The sequence below is a fragment of the Morchella sextelata genome, assembly GCF_020137385.1.
Source record: "Morchella sextelata strain SCLS chromosome Unknown scls_18, whole genome shotgun sequence".
Classification (NCBI taxonomy): Eukaryota; Fungi; Ascomycota; class Pezizomycetes; order Pezizales; family Morchellaceae; genus Morchella; species Morchella sextelata.
Window position 1 is genome coordinate 932176 of NW_025408633.1, and position 27584 is coordinate 959759.

A 27584-nucleotide genomic window follows, 5' to 3' on the forward strand; every position below is an offset into this window, starting at 1 on the left:
CTCTATTCGAAAATTCGTGCATGCTTGACCGCCAACGCCAGCATTATCATTCAAGAAATAGCATAGTTAGCTTCAATAGGAGAACAGAGTAGAGCAGAGTAAGCGGTGAGAGAAAAACGGGGATGGGAGTACTCTAGGTATCGTGGAGGTATGTACCATGGAGTCAAGGATTCCATGGCGAGAGGAAATTAGATTATCTAAGCTGGCTCTCCAGATATTGAGGTGAAGGGTTGTTATGAGATGGGGGATTAATGATATAAGCTACAAAGCACCATTGGAAATCTACTATTAGGACGATTACTCCAATACCACCATAGTTAGGAAAGCAATAAGTATCATCCTAATATATATCTGATAAACAAAATGCACCAGGACCAGGATTTTTGGACATTCCCACAACCTCGGGAATAGTGCACATGTATGCGAAATTTTCCGATAGGTCAGTTACACGCCTCAAGTTTAAATGAGTCCTTCAAATAATTCCCTGGGAATGATCCAAGTACAAGGCAGCTCCTCGATACAGCACTTCGATGATTAACTTGCACTCAGAGATTCCCCAATATGGTTTACGACTAGATTGTCAAGCATTCGAGGCCATGGATTAGTCCGTTGGTATACTTATGAGTGATAGACCCTTATGCTACGTGGACGTGCGAGCCTCATTGTACTCTGGATTTTTCCAAGTTGTACTATTAAGGACGCAAACCAGGGTTCATATACTTATTGTATTTTGTAAACAACAACTAGAATAGGTATGCGAATAGGCCAGTCTTTATAGATTCTTCTATATGGCCTATTAAATATCAAATCGATCTGGCCTTGGAGGTCGGCCACGTCAAACAAGACCAACTTCACATGCCAGAGGGGCAATTATATACTGAGTATGTGATCATGTAGAGGTAAGCGCTTCACATTTCATAATATCATGAACAACAATCGTGATCCATAAATGAAGGAATATAGTGCACAATAAGACGTATGAGAGAAACCATACATATAATAAACGCGAAAACAGTATGCCTGTAAATAAACAACTCGAGATGGGAAATATCAAGACCGTGTAGAAAGCACTTGAACACCAAGACCTTGCAATTATGAACCAAGTGATTAAAGTTCACAACGCAGAAAAAGAAAATGGTGGACAATCACAATGGTCCAGGCCACGAGCGAGGTAGGGAAGAGAGAAAAAAGGAAACGTTGGAGGTAACAACCTGGATGTGCATAACGCGACGCTAAATGAGAGAAAGAGCAGCCAAGCAAAAGGAAACGGTAGAATATGGAAAACGAGCTTCGAAATGCTCTTTTCATGTGGTGTTGACAGACGCTTCATAAAGAGCTACTCCATTCTCGGCCGAAGAATCCTATCAATGTCCGGAATCTCTGTCGATAAAACGCATATGGCCATGAAGTAAAGTGAAGGATAAAAATCGTAATGAAAACGGGAAAATAAAAAAACGCTTGCAAAAGAGTAATCGACCAAGACAGTAGCAAAAAGACAATTCTTCAGCCGTTACTTGAACTTTCTCGTGCCAGATCAATCGGAAAGCGTTGCCTGCTTGAGGCGTTGTTCAAGCCGCTCAAGGTCCTCAGCAGAAGGCTTATATTTAGACTTCTTGGGACTAGACGGAGTGTTAGTGTCATCACATGATATAAAGAATTGAATTGGTAACTTACGGATCGCGAACGCCTGTGTCTTTCTTTTGACTACCACAACCTTCGCAGATCTTAGCTCCAGTACCGAAGGTCGAATTGCACTTGGTACAGGTCCAGTGCACACGGCGACGGGGCTTCTTGTAAACGAGTTTCGGGCGACCAGGAAGGGGCTCGTCTCGTTCGCTATCACTAGGGTCACATCCGTCGTAGTATCCAGGCGGCTTGTTCTTCTTGAATCTATATTATGGATGTTTAGTATGATGTTGTAACAAACAAAAGGTTTACAGGGTACCAACGGTTCACGAGGACACTTCTTGCAACGATTGTGGTTGCATTTTTTACAAACTTTCTCCCCAGCGAAATCAGTCTGGCACCTATGACAGGTGCGATGGATTCTTTGGCGTGGCGCTTTGCGGACACGATCTTGTCCACCAGTACGGCTTGGAAGCGTGAGGCCTGAGATGTAGTCCTTCTTCTTCTTGCGAGTAATTTTGTCACCAATCTTTTCCTTGCCCTTGCCCTTATCCTTGGGTTTCTTGACACTATATGCATATACCCAAAAGAATCAGTTAAAGCTCTCTGAGAATAACAAATGTTGGATAAAATGAATTCTGGGATGATCTTACGGGTTCCGCGGGCATTTGGTGCATCTCTTATGGCCGCATGAACAGCAGACCTTATCAGCACCAGTGTAAGTAGTACCACACTTATGACAGCTACGGTGAACTCTCATACGAATGTCCTTCTGGACGCGCTCTCCGGGAGGCGCATTAGACAAAGGCCAATCGACATTGATCTCTAGACCGTGTTTCTTGAACAATTCTTGAGCACGCTCCTTAGTGGTCAATTGATGAGGGGCTGGTTGAGAGCTCTTCGGTGCCTGTCTAGACTTCGGCTTCGGCTTCGGCTGGACTGTGGTGGGAGCAATACCCCTATCAAGGGTTAGTTACTACAATTTAGAGCCGATGGCAGTTAATAAATACCGAATCGCAGGTGCTGCTGAAGATGTAGCTGTAGTAATAGCACCAGTAGCAGCAGCAGCAGCAGCAGCAGTACGAGCAGTACGAGCAGTACGAGCAGTACGAGCAGTAGGAGCAGTAGGAGCAGTAGGAGCAGTAGGAGCAGCAGCGCTGCTGGGAGAAACGATAGGACTGGTAGGAGGTGTCTCCTTTGCGGCAGCTTGTGGTCTTCCGGACTTGTTAAGACTCATGACTCGCTTGATAGAGGCTGTAAAGCGTTTCCTAATGGACTTCTCGTCCCCAATGGAACTGGTGCCAACCATCTTGGAAGCTTGTTTGAATTTCCTTAAACTCCTTAAAGGGAATTGTCGTCGATGGGATGGGGCCGGGGTCAGTAGTGTTGGTGAGTTCGGTTGTGGTCGTGGTGTTGTTGATTTCAACACTTGAAATTGGGCAGAGGATGTGTTGAAGAGGGGTGTGGGGAATTAAATAAGGGTTGGCAACCAATGTTCAGACGAACAAACGTGTGGTAGCCACTCGATTCAATTCGCTTCGAACGGCTGTGGCGATAAAAGTAAGACTCTGGCTAAAGCAAGACAAGAAGTGGATCTCTCCGGATTTATGGTCTTCCAAATAGTTTGAAGAAAGAAATAGGATCGGGAATAGGGTTGGGGGACAAGAGAGTATGAATTCTAATGGGAGACGGGGGATGGGGATGGGATGGGGAGGCGGGTGCTGGGTCAAGAGGGTGGAAGAGGGAGTAGGTGAGTTGGTAATATAGCAGGCAGGAAAGGGACCTACGATGGGTTTTTTCTTCGTTCCCCTGTTCCTATCCGACCCGCGTGAGTTTTGCCTTGGGCGCGTCGCTTAGCGACTGTTTGTAATTTCTCGCTGGGGCAGCGAGGGAGAGTGGTGCGACCGGGGATTTGGGAAAGCTAAGAGCTCCAATGCTAACTATCGACCAGCCACTCAGGGTTTACCGTGTCGTCAGTGTTGACGGAAACTAGAGGATAGGCGACGGGTGCGGGAACGACTAATGGAAGGGATTGAGGGTAGTAGCGAGATGATAGAGAGTAAGAGAGAGTAAAAGAGAGGGAGGAGGGAAGAGAGGTATGAGCGAGGAAGACGGTGGAGAGAAGAGAGACGCTGTTGGCGCTTGATGCCTGCGTGTGGATAAGTAGGAGGGAAAGAGGAGAAAGAGGGGGGGGGTGGAAAACTGCTGGTACTTTAGTTGCGTACGGGCCATCATCTTCCGGGGAGACAAAAGAGAGAGATGATTCCCACACTGTTAGGCAGGACGACAAAAAAAACCAAACCGAAGCCCAGAAAAGACATAGTTCCTACCGCGTATCGGCTGTTGAGAAGGTGCAGCCTGCTAAGTATGGAACTTGGCTGTATGAGAAAAGGCAACAGGTTATGGTGTTTTGGAGGTGTACTCTACAGTATGTGGTGTGTAGATACATGATGTATGTACGAGGTTTGTATGTATGTGAAGTGCGCTAGTAGTAAAGTGCGGGTCAATAGGCGGTAGTGCTCTTTCGCTCTGTCCGCAGCGCAGGGATTCATAATGAAGCTAATGGAATAAGTGAGCCAGAGTAATGGGTCCACCCCCCAAATCTTCCAAACGAAAACTCCATTGCCATTGTCAACAGTGGTCAACGACGCTAGGTACATAGATCTCTCTCTTAGTTGAAGGGGAAAATTTTTTTTTCCAAGGCTGGTGCAATTCGCACATGCATGCGTGAACTTCACATATTGTAAATAGTACACTCCCAGACTCCCCTACATGATCTTTCTCGATGTGGTATCATGTACCCCTCTGCTTCGCTGTGCTGGTTCGATCCAAGATCGTTGCTTCCTTCCCAGCATGGAAGAGTACATGGTGAACAGTGCCAGGAAGAAGCGGGAAAGTGCCCATTTTGGGGTAATATGTTTCTCGAAGTGAACCATGACCCACCTATACCATGTGTGCCTGTCCCGAGCAATATACCGGTAGGGTACATATCATCTTCCCTTACAAATGTATGTAAGGTATACTATTTTATTTCTATGATAATGTTAATCCAGAGAGCTCAGGTCGTTCATGTCAGCGTTCTTAACATACGCATATATCCATCCCCATTAATTCCTACGCGTTCCGACTCGAAAATAACTAACCCCGCCCAGTAAACAGCACAAACTAGAGCGGATAGAGTCCGAAAACAAAACGAGAGTACTCAAGGACAATTAGAGTAAGCCAGTGCTCTGTATGTACTCTATTACAGGTAGAGTTATATACCTACATCCATTACACTCTGGTAAACTCTAGGTAGAATACCCAGAGTACAAGTAGCCGTTAATTCGAGAGCTCTGATACGACATAAGGTCCGCCTAGTTGAATCCCGAGTCCAAGGTGCACCCGTTGCGTATTACCGGCATGTTGCCTGCGATGTTCCAGGGTAATCTGCATGGCGGAGCACTCTAGGTACTTCCTGCACGGCCAAACAGAATCTGTGGCTTCGGCTGGCTCATCCCACTTTACATGAACACATAATCATCAAGAGTACGTACTCTGCTCTACTATAGATCTAGAGTACATGTAGGTACATAACATTAATATCTACATACATCCTATACCACGTATACGTTTTCTTACCGGGCGTTAATGTAGAATACTCTAGAATAACACATGTTAGTTCGGGGATACCATATACATACCAAGTAGAGTAGAGCAGAGTATTTCCAAAGGTCCTGTAGATAGGTCAGGTCAGGGAGGGTGGAGAGAAATAACTCTACCTAGGGTATTTCAGTGGCCTAGTCAGAGACCCTTATTACGCGCTAAACAGGATGTTGAGTGAAGTTGGCTTAGCACGTTTGTCACTGCAGTAACCAGTTACGGTCTAACGGGCGGATGTAACCGACACCAGTTTCCTTCGCGTAAACTAGCGCGCTCCCAAAGTGTGTTTCAACCAAGGGGGACTTTCCGATAGCGGGTAAGGTGATGTGACGCACTGACCAATTTGTTAGGAACGTAAATCCTCGACCCTTCACGGCTGTATCCATCCGAAAGTGGGTACATGCTGCACTCTACATAGAGTACTCTACAGTATCTAGGTACATTACAGGCTACTCAAGTGTAGAATTAGGTACGCAGGGAAGAAAACCCAGAGGTACCATAGGTTAATAGTCAAGACGGGCAATGCACACGTCAACCCACTCCTACGGGATAAACCCCTTCTTCTGTTTCGCTGACTTTGGACCGTGTCAACTTTGCAAGGATGAACGGAAGGATAGCCGTCTCCCGCAATTATGAAGGTAAACGAGTTTAGCTTCCTCTCCTGACTGACTGACGCAACCCAGAAAGATCTGAACACTGGCAATAATGGGGTTCTTTAATTCTGCATGATTCCTGCGTCTGCCCTCTCTGCTTTATTCGCATACATGCCGTATATATACATTTAAGAGGGGGAATCTTATGGCATCGCACATTAATGTGTGTAGCCGTTTGCTTGCATAATCTCCAGATCACAAGTTGGGAATTCACTTCATCGTCAACATCAATATCAATATCGGGTGTTCAGTTTCCCATCCCAGTCAAGGCCAAGTATGTACAGCCACTCTGCAAAAGTGTTCGTGATTCCGATTTCGGTGTGAGACATTTCTCTATGCAACCGTGGCGGACCATCAAAACCCCCCAAGAGAAAACTTTCCCAATGAACAATGGGGCCCGGAATCAATGAAGAATAAATCAATGACCTATCTTCTTTTATATGAACTATATTATATTTTTCGTTGTTTTGAATCTCTACATTAATAACATCAACATCACGGGTGCGCCACACTGCGCACTGACATTAAAACTAAATCACGAACACTTTTGCTGAGTGGCTGTACCTTGGATACTTCAATAGAGCGTATTTGCCAACCGTCAATTTCAAGAATTTACAAATTGTGAGGCTCCGAAATGGCAACCGGGGCTGTTAATTTTGAATTTCGGTGGGGCGGCGTGCTGTGAGATATACCAGGAGGATCACAGGTATGTACCCAGTTTTGTTACTACCGAAGCTAGTATCATGGGTATGAATTTTCAGTTCCAACAGCGTATTTCACAGGTAGCGTGATGGATTGTCTGGTTTTCGGGGTTTATTCTGTCATACCGTTAACCAGATCTATTTTGGCCACTGAGGGGAACTGTCAATTTTGCCTCCCGAAACTGTCAAGTTTGAAGTGTCAATAGTTGAAATTGACGGTTGGCAAATACGCTCTATTTATATAGTCTTTGCGCTTCTATGATTTACATACAGTATATACATGTATTTAAGTAGGTAGAGTGAGTACGGCTAGAGATGTATATACATGTATGTACTCTAAATCATCTTTGCTGACGTAGAATCCGACAATTTGGTTACATCACAATCCACGTTTTTCAAGAAGATCCAGCTGCAGCGAATTTACCGAATCCAACGCTCCAGAATAGTCAAGATCTAGCGGAACGTGATTTTGAACACACAACATACCGACGCTTCCCACCAACTTCGGGTCATATATCCCTGCAGACGGGAGAAGAAGTATGAAATACCCAGTGAAGTCATCATAGTCGACTGATATGTTTACTAGCACCGCATCGGTATTTGTAGATCCTTCAACGCTGTTGGGTATTCCAAAGTTCCTCGTATCCGGGGAAGTAGCCTAGGAACCCTAGATAGTTTATGGGGCACGGTCTAGACCGCGCGGCTGCCTTTCCAGAATAGAGTATAATCCTAGAAATGAGGTTTGTTCTGGAGAGCTCTTTTTCGCTCTCTTTCTCGCGTTTTGAAAAGTATCTATAAACTCCGACCGGACCTATCTGTGCCTACTCCAGAGACCTGGGAGCCGGGGAGCACATAATTTGGTATCATGCTGTGACCTAGATTCGTAGGGTTAATAGCGCTCTATAGTTTAGGTACGGTAAAGAGTAGATTAATCTGTCCACTCAACCTGTGAATCACTTTGCCGAGGCAGCATGATGCGGGTTTACTCTACTCGCAGCAGGTAACAAGTACCCGAAAATGCACGTCCTAATCTGCAATTTCCATTGGATTAGAAGTCAAAAATACACCAAAAACTTGCAGCTGCATATTCGGGTACTTCATGCCTGTCGCGAGTAGACGGCGGCAGCTGTGGGTGCGCCTTCATTCAGACACACGTACATTAGGACTTATGCTGCGCTAGTAGGACTCTGGGGCAAAAGTTCTTGTGGCCCACGTGAACTTCCCCTTCTTTTCTAGTACCTATCGATCTGTGACGCAGTCGGTGAACCGGGAACATCCACAAAGTCCTTTTTGTAAGACAAGTATATACATACTCTATTCAATGAAGAATCTCGAAGAAAACCAGCTCCTCCTGAATATCGGGACGGTTGCGCGGTTGCCGCTGAAATTACAAGCCGTGCGGCAGCGATCATGGCTGGTTCCGAAGAAGCCTAGGTGCAAAAGGAATGACTGGGTTCTGGTTTTCGGGTACATGTATGCCATAAAAAGCCACATGTCGTTCAACATGCCTGGTATCATTTGAGCGTTCGGGGCGAACACGGTATTATGAAGTCAAAACTTGGTTTCTCCTAATTTTGATTGGTCCTAACAGTACTGTGGATTCGACTTATCCGAATAGCTAATTAAGAATTCGAATCAAGTGACGGTCAATGGTCAGAGTCTGGTCCGATGCAGTGGTGATTCCACAACATTTTCTTGCATCTGTCCATCCCATGGCAGGTCTCGGTGTGAAGTATGTAGGTACATACTCTACGTGTGATCAGTATCCGACGAACGGGCCAACGGTTTTCTGAAACCCAAGGAACCTTGCCTACAACTAAAGAGTTACCTATTGTACATGTACTCTAGGTACTCTATGTAGGAATTCTATATTAAAATTCTACAGACACAGGTTCGGACAATGCTCCAATACAAATTTCCAAATTTATCTACCATTCTAGTTATTGTTATATGTAGTTACTTTCTCTGGACTGGTTATCGAAAGTGCACAACAACCTGTAAATATTTGACAACACATCGCAGGGACCAATTCATTGGGATTTTCGGTTAGGCATTAAACTTCACTGAGGCCGGTACATATCTACTCTACTCTATATACTTGCTGTCTAATATGTACTACGATAGAGCAGTTTCGCGCTCGGTTGAACCCTGACCCTGATATCTGCGTGGCAACCAATCCGCCCCACCAAATCGCCCGTGGTCAACCAACAGCGGCCAATGCTCAGTCAATCAAAACAAAATGTAGGAGTATTAAATTATATCTTAATAATTAAATTATATCTTAATAATAAATGTGCTATCTACTATCTTCTATAGTGTACCTACTGGAGTACACTTTAAGGCATACTTTGGTACATATATCATTGGTGCGGTTCCCCGCTGGCACGTCGGCCCATAACACTAACCTTGACCTCTGTTTGGCAACCAATCCACCCCACCCAGGCCGGTCAACACCTGGATCAACACCCAGGCCGGTCAACACCCGGTCAACAGCCGGGCGCATTCAATTAAAACAAAATGTTGGAATACTATAAATAGTGACTGCCCCCCCCCCAATCCCACCATCTTTTAAAACAATTCTGATCAACGAAAAACAACAATGAATTCCATAATGTGCCGTAAATGCAAACGGGAGAAACCTCTTGAAGATTACGATCAGGATAATCAAGGAGAACCACTTAAATCATGTCGTACATGTTTGATATGTATTGTTGAATCTTTCCGGGTGACAGTTATACTTTGCTCTAACAAATTGTATAGCAACTAGAGAGAGAACGAAGAACAGCACGTAGAGCCGCAAGATTAATGGAGGAAGAAAATAATATAGAGGTATTATGGTTTTAGTTATTGAATATTTTTTCAGATGGTTTCTAACTGTTACGGGCATGCCAAGCATTTACGGGAGTGAGAGAAAGGCTAGTAGATACCCCAAGACCCTCTGTACGCTAATGTCAACTCTTGACCACACTCGCGGAGTGTGGTGCGACCAAATTACGACCAAAAAACCCAGAGTCATAAAAAACACGTTTTCGACCCCAATAATAACCCCCGGAGCGTCAAACCGCCGGAGGGGAGTGTTTTGGTACCGGTGGATATATGAGGGACAGCTGGAATCAATCGGATCGAAGATCGGACCGCTCGGAGCGAATCGGCGCAAGCTGCCAGCCGACCGAGTACCTATCGGCGGTACCTGTGGGCATGAGAGGACTCTGCTATGTGGGAAAGCGATGTGGGAAGAGGCCTGAGTAGGTAGCCTTGCCGTCCGAGACCTCCGAATAGCCGACGCTGACGATTATCCACCAGACGGCCGATGGAGAAGAAACATCGACAGGGAAATGTGCATTAGAGTGGATAAATAGGTTGAGGGGTTTCAGCGGATTTAGGAGTTTGGGTTACGGACTTAGGAGTTAAATGTTCTTGGTTGTTTTTCAGGGTCTCGGGCATGCCCCGAGTGTATTCTGTATTATTAGTAGACTGGGTCCTCGAGACATAAGCGAGGGATATAAATACTGTGTCATTCACTGACTAGCCAAACCATCATCGGCGAAATCAGAGTCTTAACAATATAAATCGTTGATACGCGAGTTACAACTTTATTTGACTATACTTTTGAAAATACTTTACTCTATCGTGACTTCGAACTCTACCTGAACTATTACGTCGAAGACGGTCGAATCCTATACGCTAACTCTAGTGAATCTTTGTTGATAACGTAGCTCGCGGGGCCCGTATCGGATCAAGGAGAATCATACTCGACGTTGACTGAAGAGACCTTGGAGACTTCTACCTTTGTAGCTGTTAGCCGAACTCTGAGCTCTGCGTAGTGTACTCTTGTGGTCTGGTACGCATCCCTCACAGTATATTGTTACTCACAAGTTCACTTGGAGTAACGAAGTCACCTCAAAGAAAAGAACTATCACCGTTATCCCCTATCACAATGACTACCCGAAGGGATAATTACTTCATAGATACCTCGGCCATAACTGAGAAGGCCGGAGGAGAAGATTCTATGGTGATATCAAGGGCTGCGAGCCCAGACCCCCTACTTACGGGAGGACCCTCTACAACAACTAGGCAATCGAGTAAACGCTCTGCTCAAGCCCAGTTTGTGAGGAATATGCAGGAGTTTTTGGATACCCATGAGGCACAAATGAGGTATCTTGGTGCAGCTGGACAGGCCGTTTGGCAGCAGCTACAGAACCTCCAGGAGCAAGTCCAAGGGAGTGGACAAATCCTGGACAAGAAGGTACGGCAAGAAGCCATTGCCCAAAAACAACATCTGGAATCGCTTTTTGAGCTCGTCTCCAGTGTCCAACAAGCACACGAAGCTGCACGAGCCGCCGACCACAAGGTTCTGGAGCAAAGTCATCTGCAAACCCAGAACCAGTTACAGGAGGCGGAGCGACAACTGAGGATCGTGAGAGAAGAGCGGGAGCAGGAAAAAGGGGAGCAACGAGCTTGGTTTGCGGAATTCAAGCGGTCCGATGCGGAAAGAAACCAACGGATAGCCGAGATGGAGGAACTACTGCGACAACATCTGTCAGTAGCACCTTCTGTGGCAAGTGCTCCTTTAGACCCTAATGCGCCCCGAACGGTTCCTGTTGGCAATGGCAAGAAACCCGAAAATACTGGCCCAGTAGGGGGAAACGCTGGTCCAGTAGGAGGAAATGGAGGCGGGCAGCCGGAGGATGCCGGCCCAGTGCAGGGCAATAATGGCAGAGGACCGGTGGGAGCTGCTCCAGTTGGCGGGAATGGTGGAAAGCAACCTCCCCAGAACCCACCAAGAGGAAACGTTGGGGGAGATCCAGAACCTTCCGACGACGATGACGACGATAACAGTGAATGGTCGCACGGTCGGAAGAATTGGAGAATGAACCGAGGCGGAAACCGGAATTCGGCACCGCCTGAAGACGATGATATGGTAGATTCGCTCGCTAAAATACCCTTTGAGTTCGATAATGCCAGGAAGCATAACCTGCGGCATTGGCTCATGGAATGCGAGATCTACTTCGAGCAGAAGCCTAAGAAGTTCCGAACGGACAGGAACAAGGTACTGTTCGCTGGAACGTATACGTGTGGGTTGGCAAAGGAATGGTTCATGGAATACCCCGAGACCAAGATGCTAGGACCGGCAGCCGCGGACTACGCTACTTGGACTCGGTTCCGTCAGGAGATTAGGAAACGTTTCTTAAGCACTCAAGAGGCTATGGAGAACGCGATGAAGATGCAGCAGTTTAAGTACTCTGCGAACATCGGAGACTACCTGACGAGAATGGAGATCATGAACCAGCATGCTCAGATGAAAGGAGCATCCTATCGCGCCGCCCTGCTCCAAGGGCTACCAAATGAAATCCGGGAGCGCCACTCACGCTTCGATCCAACCGATGACGACTCCGAGTACATCCAACAGTTGGAACGAGCCGGCAAGGCTCATGAGGCTTATCAGGAGCAGATGAAGATGTTGGGGAAAGCAGAGTCGAGAGGAAGGGAATCGAATAATGGTGGGAACTCGCGGCAGAAGGAGAAGGGGTTTAAGATCAAGGGGAGGGCTCAGACTGAGGAGAAAGAAAAGGGGCAAGATAAGAAGGGCACCAGCAAGAACAAGTCGGGGAATAAGCCAATATACCACGATTACGACGAAGCCACCAAAGGAGTTCCACAGCCGGTCCGAGAACAGCGAAAGACCGATGGAGCCTGTGTGCGATGTGGCCGAAAGGGTCATCTTTGGAAGTGGTGTCGTTCAGATGCTAACAGCAGTGCATCTATCTCCTCTTTCTCCCGAAAGCGTACCCGCGATGACGATGGCGACCACGATATGGAACCACCGGAACCCCAACCTCAGAGGAAGCGAATGAGGCACCGTGCTAAGAAGCCGGCTGCGACGGCTGCTGCGGAATATACCAGTGGGCAAGCGTTTGTGCGAGAACGCGGATCGGAATCTGAGATGGATTTCGACGAGGATTTTTAAAAGGGGACTCTGATGAGTCAGGTCAGGAGTATCCCCAGATTGCTATGTTATCACTGACGGAAAACAATAAAAAAAATATGAAAAGAAAAAGGCAGGAAGGGAGAGCGTCCCAACCAGAGAAAAAACAGAAAATTTTGGAGGAACCTATTCATGGTCCTCGACCTATCGTTAATCAGTTCCTTTGTTTTGCGGAAAAATGTTTACCTTGTAAGGTGTTGTTGGATACTGGTGCAACTGGTCCTGTTTTGTCTGCTGTTTTTGTTGATAGTTTTGAGGTCCCGAAGGTGAAACGAGACGTCCCGGCCCGGGTATTTGGATTTACGGGAGAAGTTATGAAGGGCACGGGACACGCCTTTACACAACCATTAATTATAATGTCAAGGGGGCATCAAACACAGTTATCATTCGAAATCGCCCCTCTCCCACTTGGCATCGATGCAATATTACCGAACTGGTGGTTGAAAGAACATAAGCCGGTTATAGGGTCAAATGGGGAAGTTTCCTACGATGGCGAGAACTGCAAGAGTCGATGCTTCACTGACAAGGAACCTCAAATAGAAATGGACGAGGGTGTACTGGACGATCCGGAGGCCCAATTCATCGGTAGCATTTCTCTTTTGGAAGATGAATCGGTCAACCTCCGTGAGACTCTTCCCTCTTGGCTCCATGGGTTCCTTAAGGTCTTCCTACCATCGGAAGCAGATAAGTTACCACCGCATCGATCCTACGACCATGCAATAGACCTTGAACCAGGGAAGCAGCCACCATGGGGACCCGTTTACTCCCTATCCGAAGTCGAACTGAAGGTGCTTCGGGAGTACCTGGATAAAATGTTGCGATTGGGAAAGATTAGGCCGAGCAAATCCCCGGCAGGAGCCCCAATCCTATTTGTGAAGAAGAAGGACGGTAGTCTGCGACTTTGCGTTGACTACCGTGGACTTAACCGAGTGTCCATCAAGAATAGGTATCCTTTACCGCTTATGGACGAGCTGCGAGATCGAGTAGCAGGCGCGGTTATCTTCTCGAAGATTGACCTGAAGGAAGGTTACAACCTCATCAGGATCAAAGACGGCGACGAGTGGAAGACAGCCTTCCGTACGCGGTATGGACATTTTGAGTACCTCGTCATGCCTTTTGGGCTGGCAAATGCGCCGGCGACCTTCCAGAATATGATGAATGATGCGCTGAGGGAATTCTTGGATCAAGGTGTAGTAGTATACCTTGATGATATCCTAATATATAGCAAGTCTCGAGAGGAGCACAGAGAGTTGGTCGGCAAAGTACTTAGTAGGTTACAAGAATACAACCTAGTCGCCAACCCGAAGAAATCGTTCTTCGAGCTCACTGAAATCGAGTTTCTCGGATACATCCTTGCCCCGGCAGGCGTCACCATGGCACTGGATAAGGTCATGTCTGTTACGAATTGGCAAGCCCCGCGCAGCGTTAAGGAAGTACAGATCTTTATGGGCTTTGCCAACTTCTACAGAAGATTTATCCACAATTTCTCCGGGGTCTGTAAACCCATTACCGATTGTCTCAGGGGTGATGCTAAGAACTTTGTCTGGTCTATGACGGCCCAAGCAGCCTTCGAAAAACTCAAAACCCTGTTTACGTCTGCGCCGATCTTGGTACACTTTTCTCCAGATCGCCAGACTATCGTGGAAACGGACGCAAGTGATTTTGCTATTGCCGCAATTCTATCCCAGGTTATTGACGGAAAGACTCACCCTGTCGCCTTTTATTCCCGAAAGCTAAACCCAGCGGAACTCAACTACGACGTCTGGGATAAGGAGATGCTAGGAATTGTGTCAGCCTTCAAGCAATGGCGTCACTACCTCGAAGGACCTAGCCGAACGGTTCTCGTCTATACAGATCATAAGAACTTGGAATATTTCTCAACAACCAAGGTTCTTAACCGACGACAGGCAAGGTGGGCTGAGTCTTTGGCGGAATTTGACTTCAAGATTATTTACCGCCCGGGAACCAAAAATGGGAAGGCAGATGCACTATCGCGACGGCCGGAGTACCGTCCTGAAGGGGGAGGCACGCTTGGGAAACAACCGATAGACAGGTTCTTTAAGCCCGGACAGTTGGCGGAGGAAGAGTTTGTGGTATCAGCGGTGTCGCTTGCCTCCAAGGGGGTGATTGACTGGTCTAAGAATTTTCTGGATCATGTCAGGCAGGCGGCATCGGGAGACCCGACATGGGTAGGATTGAAAGAAAGAGTTGAGCAGGGAGAGAAGCTGGGGGAATTGAAGGATATCGCTGAGAAAGACGGGCTACTCTTCTATAAGAACCGACTCTACATTCCGGCAGACGACCGTATCAAGATCCGAATTGCACAGTCAGAACACGATTCGAAGGTGGCAGGACACTTTGGACAAGACAAAACTTTGGAACTCATTACGCGCAACTTCTATTGGCCAAAAATGAACGAGTGGATTGATGATTACGTTCGGTCATGTGACGAGTGCCAGCGCAACAAACCCAGCCGCCATAAGAAATACGGTGCGCTTCTACCACTGTCTACGCCACATGCTGTCTGGCAATCAATATCAATGGACTTCGTCGTACAGTTACCGGAATCAAAAGGATACAACCAAATCTGGGTAGTAGTCGATAGGTTCTCGAAGATGTCGCACTTCATCCCCCTAGTAGCAGAAACAACCGCGCAGGATTTAGCGAAGATATTCCTCGGCCAAATCTGGCGACTCCATGGGCTGCCTCTCGACATAGTTTCCGACAGGGACGCCAAGTTTACTTCAAGTTTTTGGGCATCCCTTATGGAATTGTTGGATGTGAGGATAAGAATGAGTACGGCTTTCCACCCTCAGACCGATGGGCAAACAGAACGGGTCAACCAAACCCTCGAGCACTACCTACGAGCGTTCTGTAATTACGAGCAAGATGATTGGGCAGAGCTACTCCCGTTGGCGGAGTATGCTTACAACAACTCGGTTACCACCGCCACGGGTCAATCTCCGTTCTATACCAATTACGGTTACAACCCAAGAACCAACTGGCCGACGGAAGCCGAAGTGGTCAACCCAACCAGTGACCTGTACGCTCACTTCATCCGAGGAGTTCATGATTCTGCTCTCGCTCGCTTAACAGACACCAGGGAGAAGATGGGGAAATACTATGATCGAAAAAGGGACGAACCGCCTAACTTCAAGGTGGGAGACATGGTTATGCTCAATGCGACCAATATTAAGACACGTCGCTCCACCAAGAAACTCGATCACAAGAAACTCGGCCCGTTCAAAATCATCCGACTAGCCGGGAAACGAGCCTGCGAACTGGAACTGCCGCCACAAGTCAAAATCCATAATGTGTTCCATATTGAACTCTTGGAACGGTATCGACAGAGCAGTATCCCAGGCCGAGAACAACGTCCCCCAACTCCCGAAGAGGTCGATAAGGAAGGAGAGGTGCTGTACAAAGTGGAAAGTATCGTGGGGAGCCGGAAAAGCAGAAGAGGATTAGTGGAATACCTGGTGAAATGGCGGGGCTATTCGATGAGTGACTGTACGTATCAAGTCATGGACGCTATGGATGAGGAAGTACTTGATCTTGTCCGCGACTTCCATCGAAGGAACCCCAAGGCCGTGAAGGACCAACGCCTGAGACTATAGAGGTACCCTACGGGGCTAAGTCCTTCCCCTCCACAGACACCGCGGGTGATATGTGGAGCAGGTTTACTGGAACCATAGTCTGTCAGAAGATGTCCCGAGACGTGACACCCTGGAAGGGGGGTAAGCTGTTACGGGCATGCCAAGCATTTACGGGAGTGAGAGAAAGGCTAGTAGATACCCCAAGACCCTCTGTACGCTAATGTCAACTCTTGACCACACTCGCGGAGTGTGGTGCGACCAAATTACGACCAAAAAACCCAGAGTCATAAAAAACACGTTTTCGACCCCAATAATAACCCCCGGAGCGTCAAACCGCCGGAGGGGAGTGTTTTGGTACCGGTGGATATATGAGGGACAGCTGGAATCAATCGGATCGAAGATCGGACCGCTCGGAGCGAATCGGCGCAAGCTGCCAGCCGACCGAGTACCTATCGGCGGTACCTGTGGGCATGAGAGGACTCTGCTATGTGGGAAAGCGATGTGGGAAGAGGCCTGAGTAGGTAGCCTTGCCGTCCGAGACCTCCGAATAGCCGACGCTGACGATTATCCACCAGACGGCCGATGGAGAAGAAACATCGACAGGGAAATGTGCATTAGAGTGGATAAATAGGTTGAGGGGTTTCAGCGGATTTAGGAGTTTGGGTTACGGACTTAGGAGTTAAATGTTCTTGGTTGTTTTTCAGGGTCTCGGGCATGCCCCGAGTGTATTCTGTATTATTAGTAGACTGGGTCCTCGAGACATAAGCGAGGGATATAAATACTGTGTCATTCACTGACTAGCCAAACCATCATCGGCGAAATCAGAGTCTTAACAATATAAATCGTTGATACGCGAGTTACAACTTTATTTGACTATACTTTTGAAAATACTTTACTCTATCGTGACTTCGAACTCTACCTGAACTATTACGTCGAAGACGGTCGAATCCTATACGCTAACTCTAGTGAATCTTTGTTGATAACGTAGCTCGCGGGGCCCGTATCGGATCAAGGAGAATCATACTCGACGTTGACTGAAGAGACCTTGGAGACTTCTACCTTTGTAGCTGTTAGCCGAACTCTGAGCTCTGCGTAGTGTACTCTTGTGGTCTGGTACGCATCCCTCACACTAACAGTAATCCAGCTCCGTCCGGTTTTACCAGTTGCAGCCCCCTCTCCAATGGCATTTCTATCTTCCCGAACAAAATGGTCACTATTAATAGTTGGGCGTATGACAATTGTTTGCCAATCATACAAAGCTTTGCATTGGCTAAAGGAATGTTCAAGCTGCACTGTGAGCTCAATTCAAACACCAATCTTTGAGAATTGTTGCAAGAAGGGAGACGTTGTACTTGAAATTCTTAAACCCCCTTCTGATTATCTGAAGTACCTGTTGGAATCTTTAGAAACTGTCACAAGAAACTTCCGGAAACATATAGGGGAATATAATTCAGCACTTACGTTTACCTCAGTCAAATACAATATGGATACAAGAGTTGATGCAAATGGCGGTGGTATAAGTTGCTTCCAAATTCATGGTGAATTATATCATCTTCAGGGACCATTAGTACCAGCAATCGGAGCAACTCCTTCCTTCGCCCAACTATATTTCTACAATCCAGAATATTCGGCCCAAGTACGACATGCAACACATCCAACTTTAGATATTATGGTACTTCAACGTCTCACCATGGAGTTAAATTCAATAAATCCATTTATTGAATTTTATAAAACAGCAAAAGAAAGATTGAATAATGCTTCAACACAAGATGGGAATGCACGCGTCATACTTAATCCACGTCTTCAATTGATAGTTGAAACAGGAGCAGATAAACGACGAAACAACTTACCTACAAGTAACGAGGTGGCGGTAATAATTCCCGATTAATATGAAGAAGCTGGATTCCGTGATATCGTATTGGCACATAGAAATCCATTGCCAAATCAAATGTTCAGTATCATCAATCCTAACCATGCTGCGTATATGCCATTGCATTACGTATTGCTTTTTCCAAATGGGGATACCGGTTGGCGTTGGAGTTTACAACTTCGAGATCGATTGAATAATCGGAAAGTATTGCGTTTAGGTCAATGTGAATTTTATCGGTATGTTTAATATATTATCATAGAAATCATTACTAACTTACTACAAAGCTATCGTATTCATTCACGTTCAACCGAGCCTTTAACACTATTTCAATCTCAAAAGCTTTTTCAGCAATATTTGGTTGATGCATGGGCTGTATGTGATCAGAACAAACTAAATTGGATACATTTGAATCAATCAAAACTCCGATCCGATTTGTATAATGGCCTGGCCGATGCTATTCTTCAAGAAGACTTCAATCCAGAACAAACCGGACTGTTACGGGCATGCGAAGCATTTACGGGAGTGAGAGAAAGGCTAGTAGATACTCCAACACCCTTTAATACTAACGGTAACACCACTATCAACTCCGGTTCGCACCTACGAGGTGCGGTGCGATCAATATGCGACCAAATGCGGAGTTGCGGTTTTCCTAGTTAAAAAACACGTTTTCGACCCCAATAATAACCCCCGGAGCGTCAAACCGCCGGAGGGGAGTGTTTTGGTACCAGTGGATATATGAGGGACAGCTGGAATCAATCAGATCGAAGATCGGACCGCTCGGAGCGAATCGGCGCAAGCTGCCAGCCGACCGAGTACCTATCGGCGGTACCTGTGGGCATGAGAGGACTCTGCTATGTGGGAAAGCGATGTGGGAAGAGGCCTGAGTAGGTAGCTTTGCCGTCCGAGACCTCCGAATAGCCGACGCTGATGATTATCCACCAGACGGCCGATGGAGAAGAAACATCGACAGGGAAACGCGCATTAGAGCGGATAAATAGGTTGAGGGGTTTTAGCGGATTTAGGAGTTAAATGTTCTTGGTTGTTTTTCAGGGTCTCGGGCATGCCCCGAGTGTATTCTGTATTATTAGTAGACTAGGTCCTCGAGACATAAGCGAGGGATATAAATACTGTGTCATTCACTGACTAGCCAAACCATCATCGGCGAAATCAGAGTCTTAACAATATAAATCGTTGATACGCGAGTTACAACTTTATTTGAATATACTTTTGGAATTACTTTACCCTATCGTGACTTCGAACTCTACCTGAACTATCACGTCGAAGACGGTCAAACACTATACGCTAACTCTAGTGAATCTTTGTTGATAACGTAGCTCGCGGGGCCCGTATCGGACCAAGGAGAATCATACTCGACGTTGACTGAAGAGACCTTGGAGACTTCTACCTTTGTAGCTGTTAGCCGAACTCTGAGCTCTGCGTAGTGTACTCTTGTAGTCTGGTACGCATCCCTCACACGGACGGAGAATAATACTTCCTAGCAGCTATAGCGGTGGTGATCGTTATATGCAACAATTATACTAGGATTCAATGGCTATCGTAAAACACTTCGGAAGACCTTAACTTTTCATCACATTTACAGTGAATCCTAAATGGTCGGAAATCGTTGCAGAGTTACTTCCAGGTCAAACAGCTATCGATCGTCCAGATCAAGCACTTCGACATATGTCAGACATTAAACCACTACACTAGGTAGCAATAGCTATGCAATATAATTCCGGAAGTTTATATTAAAGCAAACTCCATTAAATTACATATACTTTCAGCTCACTGGCACTGGCATCGGTACTGTAAAAACCGGACTCACTACACCCACCCGCCCTTCCCAAAGTTTGATCACATTCAAGCTCACACTTCGCCCTGATGAGGTGGCCAACTGCTAGTAGGTATGTACGTAGACTCTGGCTGTGAAGTGTCCCTCGAGTCCTTTCTTTTTTTGGGTTTCATAGTTTCTATTGTTTCTGGGTACATGAATATCGCATGGAGCCTAAGCTATCCCTTGGACGGATGCAAGTGGTCAGATTCGCGATCTGGACCGTGCTCAGGTATTTGCTTCTTTTGGAGGTCATGTGATATCAGATTTGGACCGGCGGCAGCAGCTAACATTCGCCCCTCAAGGGCCGGTGATATGGTGGGCGACTGTTACGGGCATGCCAAGCATTTACGGGAGTGAGAGAAAGGCTAGTAGATACCCCAATACCCTCTGTACGCTAATAGCAACTCTTGACCACACTCGTGGAGTGTGGTGCGACCAAATTATGACCAAAAAACCCAGAGTCATAAAAAACACGTTTTCGACCCCAATAATAACCCCCGGAGCGTCAAACCGCCGGAGGGGAGTGTTTTGGTACCGGTGGATATATGAGGGACAGCTGGAATCAATCGGATCGAAGATCGGACCGCTCGGAGCGAATCGGCGCAAGCTGCCAGCCGACCGAGTACCTATCGGCGGTACCTGTGGGCATGAGAGGACTCTGCTATGTGGGAAAGCGATGTGGGAAGAGGCCTGAGTAGGTAGCCTTGCCGTCCGAGACCTCCGAATAGCCGACACTGACGATTATCCACCAGACGGCCGATGGAGAAGAAATATCGATCGGGAAACGTGTATTAGAGTGGATAAATAGGTTGAGGGGTTTCAGCGGATTTAGGAGTTTGGGTTACGGACTTAGGAGTTAAATGTTCTTGGTTGTTTTTCAGGGTCTCGGTCAGGCCCCGAGTGTATTCTGTATTATTAGTAGACTGGGTCCTCGAGACATAAGCGAGGGATATAAATACTGTGTCATTCACTGACTAGCCAAACCATCATCGGCGAAATCAGAGTCTTAACAATATAAATCGTTGATACGCGAGTTACAACTTTATTTGACTATACTTTTGGAATTACTCTACTCTATCGTGACTTCGAACTCTACCTGAACTATTACCTCGAAGACGGTCGAACATCACACGCTAACTCTAGTGAATCTTTGTTGATAACGTAGCTCGCGGGGCCCGTATCGGATCAAGGAGAATAATACTCGACGTTGACTGAAGAGACCTTGGAGACTTCTACCTTTGTAGCTGTTAGCCGAACTCTGAGCTCTGCGTAGTGTACTCTTGTGGTCTGGTACGCATCCCTCACAGGTCCGATCTTCGATCCGATTGATTCCAGCTGTCCCTCATATATCCACCGGTACCAAAACACTCCCCTCCGGCGGTTTGACGCTCCGGGGGTTATTATTGGGGTCGAAAACGTGTTTTTTATGACTCTGGGTTTTTTGGTCGCAATTTGGTCGCACCACACTCCGCGAGTGTGGTCAAGAGTTGATATTAGTGTACAGAGGGTATTGGGGTATCTACTAGCCTTTCTCTCACTCCCGTAAATGCTTGGCATGCCCGTAACAGCTTACCCCCCTTCCAGGGTGTCACGTCTCGGGACATCTTCTGACAGACTATGGTTCCGGTAAACCTGCTCCACATATCACCCGCGGTGTCTGTGGAGGGGAAGGACTTAGCCCCGTAGGGTACCTCTATAGTCTCAGGCGTTGGTCCTTCACAGCCTTGGGGTTCCTTCGATGGAAGTCGCGGACAAGGTCAAGTACTTCCTCATCCATAGCGTCCATGACTTGATACGTACAGTCACTCATCGAATAGCCCCGCCATTTCACCAGGTATTCCACTAATCCTCTTCTGCTTTTCCGGCTCCCCACGATACTTTCCACTTCGTACAGCACCTCTCCTTCCTTATCGACCTCTTCGGGAGTTGGGGGACGTTGTTCTCGGCCTGGGATACTGCTCTGTCGATACCGTTCCAAGAGTTCAATATGGAACACATTATGGATTTTGACTTGTGGTGGCAGTTCCAGTTCGCAGGCTCGTTTTCCGGCTAGTCGGATGATTTTGAACGGGCCGAGTTTCTTGTGATCGAGTTTCTTGGTGGAGCGACGTGTCTTGATATTGGTCGCATTGAGCATAACCATATCTCCCACCTTGAAGTTAGGCGGTTCGTCCCTTTTTCGATCATAGTATTTCCCCATCTTCTCCCTGGTGTCTGTTAAGCGAGCGAGAGCAGAATCATGAACCCCTCGGATGAAGTGAGCGTACAGGTCACTAGTTGGGTTGACCACTTCGGCTTCTGTCGGCCAGTTGGTTCTTGGGTTATAACCGTAATTGGTATAAAACGGAGATTGACCCGTGGCGGTGGTAACCGAGTTGTTGTAAGCATACTCCGCCAACGGGAGTAGCTCTGCCCAATCATCTTGTTCGTAGTTGCAGAACGCTCGTAAGTAGTGCTCGAGGGTTTGATTAACTCGCTCTGTTTGCCCATCGGTCTGAGGGTGGAAAGCCGTACTCATTCTTATCCTCACGTCCAATAATTCCATAAGGGATGCCCAAAAGCTTGAAGTAAATTTGGCGTCCCTGTCGGAAACTATATCGAGAGGCAGCCCATGGAGTCGCCAGATTTGACCGAGGAATATCTTCGCTAAATCCTGCGCGGTCGTTTCTGCTACTAAGGGGATGAAGTGCGACATCTTCGAGAACCTATCGACTACTACCCAAATTTGATTGTATCCTTTTGATTCCGGTAACTGCACGACAAAGTCCATTGATATCGATTGCCAGACAGCATGTGGCGTGGACAGTGGTAGAAGCGCACCGTATTTCTTATGGCGGCTGGGTTTATTGCGCTGGCACTCGTCACATGACCGAACGTAATCATCAATCCACTCGTTCATTTTTGGCCAGTAGAAGTTACGCGTGATGAGTTCCAGTGTCTTGTCTTGTCCAAAGTGTCCTGCCACTTTCGAATCGTGTTCTGCCTGTGCGATTCGGATCTTGATACGATCGTCTGCCGGAATGTAGAGTCGATTCTTATAGAAGAGTAGCCCGTCTTTCTCAACCATATCCTTCAGTTCCCCCAGCTTCTCCCCTTGCTCAACTCTCTCTCTCAATCCTACCCATATCGGGTCTCCCGATGCCGCCTGCCTGACATGATCCAGAAAATTCTTAGACCAGTCGATCACCCCCTTGGAGGCAAGCGACACCGCTGATACCACAAACTCTTCCTCCGCCAACTGTCCGGGCTTAAAGAACCTGTCTATCGGCTGTTTCCCAAGCGTGCCTCCCCCTTCAGGACGGTACTCCGGCCGTCGCGATAGTGCATCTGCCTTCCCATTTTTGGTTCCCGGGCGGTAAATAATCTTGAAGTCGAATTCCGCCAAAGACTCAGCCCACCTTGCCTGTCGTCGGTTAAGAACTTTAGTTGTAGAGAAGTACTCTAAGTTCTTGTGATCCGTATAGACGAGAACCGTTTGGCTAGGTCCTTCGAGGTAGTGACGCCATTGCTTGAAGGCTGACACAATTCCTAGCATTTCCTTATCCCAGACGTCGTAATTGAGTTCCGCTGGGTTAAGTTTTCGAGAATAAAAGGCAACAGGGTGAGTCTTTCCGTCAATAACCTGGGATAGAATTGCGGCGATAGCAAAATCACTTGCGTCCGTTTCCACGATAGTCTGGCGATCTGGAGAGAAGTGTACCAAGATCGGCGCAGACGTAAACAGGGTTTTGAGTTTTTCGAAGGCTGCTTGGGCCGTCATAGACCAGACAAAGTTCTTAGCATCACCCCTGAGACAATCGGTAATGGGTTTACAGACCCCGGAGAAATTGTGGATAAACCTTCTGTAGAAGTTGGCAAAGCCCATGAAGATCTGTACTTCTTTAACGCTGCGCGGGGCTTGCCAATTCGTAACAGACATGACCTTATCCAGTGCCATGGTGACGCCTGCTGGGGCAAGGATGTATCCGAGGAACTCGATTTCGGTGAGCTCGAAGAACGATTTCTTCGGGTTGGCGACCAGGTTGTATTCTTGTAGCCTGCTAAGTACTTTGCCGACCAGCTCCCTATGTTCCTCTCGAGACTTGCTATATATTAGGATATCATCAAGGTATACTACTACACCTTGATCCAAGAATTCCCTCAGCGCATCATTCATCATATTCTGGAAGGTCGCCGGCGCATTTGCCAGCCCAAAAGGCATGACGAGGTACTCAAAATGCCCGTACCGCGTACGAAAGGCTGTCTTCCACTCGTCGCCGTCTTTGATCCTGATGAGGTTATAACCTTCCTTCAGGTCAATCTTCGAGAAGATAACCGCGCCTGCTACTCGATCTCGCAGCTCGTCCATAAGCGGTAACGGATACCTGTTCTTGATGGACACACGGTTAAGTCCACGGTAGTCAACGCAAAGTCGCAGACTACCGTCCTTCTTCTTCACAAATAGGATTGGGGCTCCTGCCGGGGATTTGCTCGGCCTAATCTTTCCCAATCGCAACATTTTGTCCAGGTACTCCCGAAGCACCTTCAGCTCGACTTCGGATAGGGAGTAGACGGGTCCCCATGGTGGTTGCTTCCCTGGTTCGAGATCTATCGCATGGTCGTAGGATCGATGCGGTGGTAATTTGTCTGCTTCCGATGGTAGGAAGACCTTAAGGAACCCATGGAGCCAAGAGGGAAGAGTTTCGCGGAGGTTGACCGATTCATCTTCCAAGAGACAAATACTACCGATGAATTGGGCCTCCGGATCGTCCAGTACACCCTCATCCATTTCTATTTGAGGTTCCTTGTCAGTGAAGCATCGACTCTTGCAGTTCTCGCCATCGTAGGAAACTTCCCCATTTGACCCTATAACCGGCTTGTGTTCTTTCAACCACCAGTTCGGTAATATTGCATCGATGCCAAGTGGGAGAGGGGCGATTTCGAATGACAACTGTGTTTGGTGCCCCCTCGACATTATAATTAATGGTTGTGTAAAGGCGTGTCCCGTGCCCTTCATAACTTCTCCCGTAAATCCAAATACCCGGGCCGGGACGTCTCGTTTCACCTTCGGGACCTCAAAACTATCAACAAAAACAGCAGACAAAACAGGACCAGTTGCACCAGTATCCAATAACACCTTACAAGGCAAACATTTTTCCGCAAAACAAAGGAACTGATTAACGATAGGTCGAGGACCATGAATAGGTTCCTCCAAAATTTTCTGTTTTTTCTCCGGTTGGGACGCTCTCCCTTCCTGCCTTTTTCTTTTCATATTTTTTTTGTTGTTTTCCGTCAGTGATAACATAGCAATCTGGGGATACTCCTGACCTGACTCATCAGAGTCCCCTTTTAAAAATCCTCGTCGAAATCCATCTCAGATTCCGACCCGCGTTCTCGCACAAACGCTTGCCCACTGGTATACTCCGCAGCAGCCGTCGCAGCCGGCTTCTTAGCACGGTGCCTCATTCGTTTTCTCTGAGGTTGGGGTTCCGGTGGTTCCATATCGTGGTCGCCATCATCATCGCGGGTACGCTTTCGGGAGAAAGAGGAGATAGATGCACTGCTGTTAGCATCTGAACGACACCACTTCCAAAGATGACCCTTTCGGCCACATCGCACACAGGCTCCATCGGTCTTTCGCTGTTCTCGAACCGGCTGTGGAACTCCTTTGGTGGCTTCGTCGTAGTCGTGGTATATTGGCTTATTCCCCGACTTGTTCTTGCTGGTGCTCTTCTTATCTTGCCCCTTTTCTTTCTCCTCAGTCTGAGCCCTCCCCTTGATCTTAAACCCCTTCTCCTTTTGCCGCGAGTTCCCACCATTATTCGTCTCCCTTCCTCTCGACTCCGCTTTCCCCAACATCTTCATCTGCTCTTGATAAGCTTCATGAGCCTTGCCGGCTCGTTCCAACTGTTGGATGTACTCGGAGTCGTCATCGGTTGGATCGAAGCGTGAGTGGCGCTCCCGGATTTCATTTGGTAGTCCTTGGAGCAGGGCGGCGCGATAGGATGCTCCTTTCATCTGAGCGTGCTGGTTCATGATCTCCATTCTCGTCAGGTAGTCTCCGATGTTAGCAGAGTACTTAAACTGCTGCATCTTCATCGCGTTCTCCATAGCCTCTTGAGTGCTTAGAAAACGTTTCCTAATCTCCTGACGGAACCGAGTCCAAGTAGCGTAGTCCGCGGCTGCCGGTCCTAGCATCTTGGTCTCAATATATTCCATAAACCATTCCTTTGCCAACCCACACGTATACGTCCCAGCGAACAGTACCTTGTTCCTGTCCGTTCGGAACTTCTTGGGCTTCTGCTCGAAGTAGATCTCGCACTCCATGAGCCAATGCCGCAGGTTATGCTTTCTGGCATTATCGAACTCGAAGGGTATTTTGGCGAGCGAATCTACCATATCGTCATCTTCAGGCGGCGCCGAATTCCGGTTCCCGCCTCGGTTCCTTCTCCAATTCTTCCGACCGTGCGACCATTCACTGTTATCGTCGTCATCGTCGTCGGAAGGTTCTGGGTCTCCCCCAACGTTTCCTCTTGGTGGGTTCTGGGGAGGTTGATTTCCACCATTCCCACCAACTGGAGCAGCTTCCACCGGTCCTCTGCCACTATTGCCATGCACTGGGCCGGCATCCTCCGGTTGCCTGCCTCCATTTCCTCCTACGGGACCAGCATTTCCTCCTACTGGACCAGCATTTTCGGGTTTCTTGCCATTGTCAACAGGAACCGTTCGGGGCGTGTTAGGGTCTAAGGGAGCACTAGCCACGGAAGGTGCTACTGACAGGTGTTGTCGCAGTAGTTCCTCCATCTCGGCTATCCGTTGGTTTCTTAACTCATCGGACTGCTTGAATTGCGCGAACATAGCCCGTTGTTCCCCTTTCTCCTGCTCCCGTTCTTCTCGTACCATCCTCAGCTGTCGCTCCGCTTCCAACAATTGGTTCTGGGTAATCCGATGGTTGCGGTCCAGAACCTCGTGGTCAGCGGCTCGTGTGGTTTCCTGCATTTGTTGGACATGGGTGACGAGCTCAAAGAGCGACTCGAGGTGTTGTTTTTGGGCAATGGCTTCTTGCCGTACTTTCTTATCCAGGATTTGTCTACTCCCTTGGACTTGCTCCTGGAGGTTTTGTAGCTGCTGCCAAACGGCCTGTCCAGCTGCACCAAGATACCTCATTTGTGCCTCATGGGTATCCAAAAACTCCTGCATATTCCTCACGAACTGGGCTTGAGCAGAGCGTTTACTCGATTGCCTAGTTGTTGTAGAGGGTCCGCTCGTAAGTAGGGGATCTGGGCTAGCAGCCCTCGATATTACCATAGAATCTTCCCCCCCGGCCTCCTCGGTTGCGGCCGAGGTATCTATGAAATAATTATCCCTTCGGGCAGTCATTGTAATAGGGGATAATGATGATAGTTCTTCCTTTCGAGGTGACTTCGTTACTCCAAGTGAACTTGTGAGTAACAATATACTGTGAGGGATGCGTACCAGACCACAAGAGTACCCTACGCAGAGCTCAGAGTTCGGCTAACAGCTACAAAGGTAGAAGTCTCCAAGGTCTCTTCAGTCAACGTCGAGTATGATTCTCCTTGATCCGATACGGGCCCCGCGAGCTACGTTATCAACAAAGATTCACTAGAGTTAGCGTATAGAATTCGACCGTCTTCGACGTAATAGTTCAGGTAGAGTTCGAAGTCACGATAGAGTAA

At 47.6% G+C, this 27584-nt stretch overlaps 5 protein-coding genes across 5 annotated transcripts; 2 read left to right on the forward strand and 3 right to left on the reverse strand.

The window, feature by feature from the left end:
• Positions 1-1534: 1534 nt before the first annotated feature.
• H6S33_004770 (uncharacterized protein) lies at positions 1535-2935 on the reverse strand (the record flags this gene model as incomplete). Its single annotated transcript, XM_044836126.1, has 5 exons — positions 1535-1619; positions 1675-1890; positions 1950-2195; positions 2280-2585; positions 2637-2935. 5 exons carry the CDS (start codon positions 2933-2935, stop codon positions 1535-1537), a joined length of 1152 nt encoding a protein of 383 aa, XP_044690743.1.
• A 7624-nt stretch (positions 2936-10559) lies between these two features.
• On the forward strand, positions 10560-12590 carry H6S33_004771 (uncharacterized protein; the record flags this gene model as incomplete). The annotated part of the gene is made up of 1 exon (XM_044836127.1): positions 10560-12590. One exon carries the CDS (start codon positions 10560-10562, stop codon positions 12588-12590), a length of 2031 nt encoding a protein of 676 aa, XP_044690744.1.
• Positions 12591-12667: 77 nt separating this feature from the next.
• H6S33_004772 (uncharacterized protein) lies at positions 12668-16225 on the forward strand (the record flags this gene model as incomplete). The annotated part of the gene is made up of 1 exon (XM_044836128.1): positions 12668-16225. The coding sequence occupies one exon, from the start codon at positions 12668-12670 to the stop codon at positions 16223-16225; it is 3558 nt and encodes a 1185-aa protein (XP_044690745.1).
• A 5376-nt stretch (positions 16226-21601) lies between these two features.
• H6S33_004773 (uncharacterized protein) lies at positions 21602-25159 on the reverse strand (the record flags this gene model as incomplete). The annotated part of the gene is made up of 1 exon (XM_044836129.1): positions 21602-25159. The coding sequence occupies one exon, from the start codon at positions 25157-25159 to the stop codon at positions 21602-21604; it is 3558 nt and encodes a 1185-aa protein (XP_044690746.1).
• A 77-nt stretch (positions 25160-25236) lies between these two features.
• Positions 25237-27267, reverse strand: H6S33_004774 (uncharacterized protein; the record flags this gene model as incomplete). Its single annotated transcript, XM_044836130.1, has 1 exon — positions 25237-27267. The coding sequence occupies one exon, from the start codon at positions 27265-27267 to the stop codon at positions 25237-25239; it is 2031 nt and encodes a 676-aa protein (XP_044690747.1).
• Between the last annotated feature and the right edge of the window lie 317 nt (positions 27268-27584).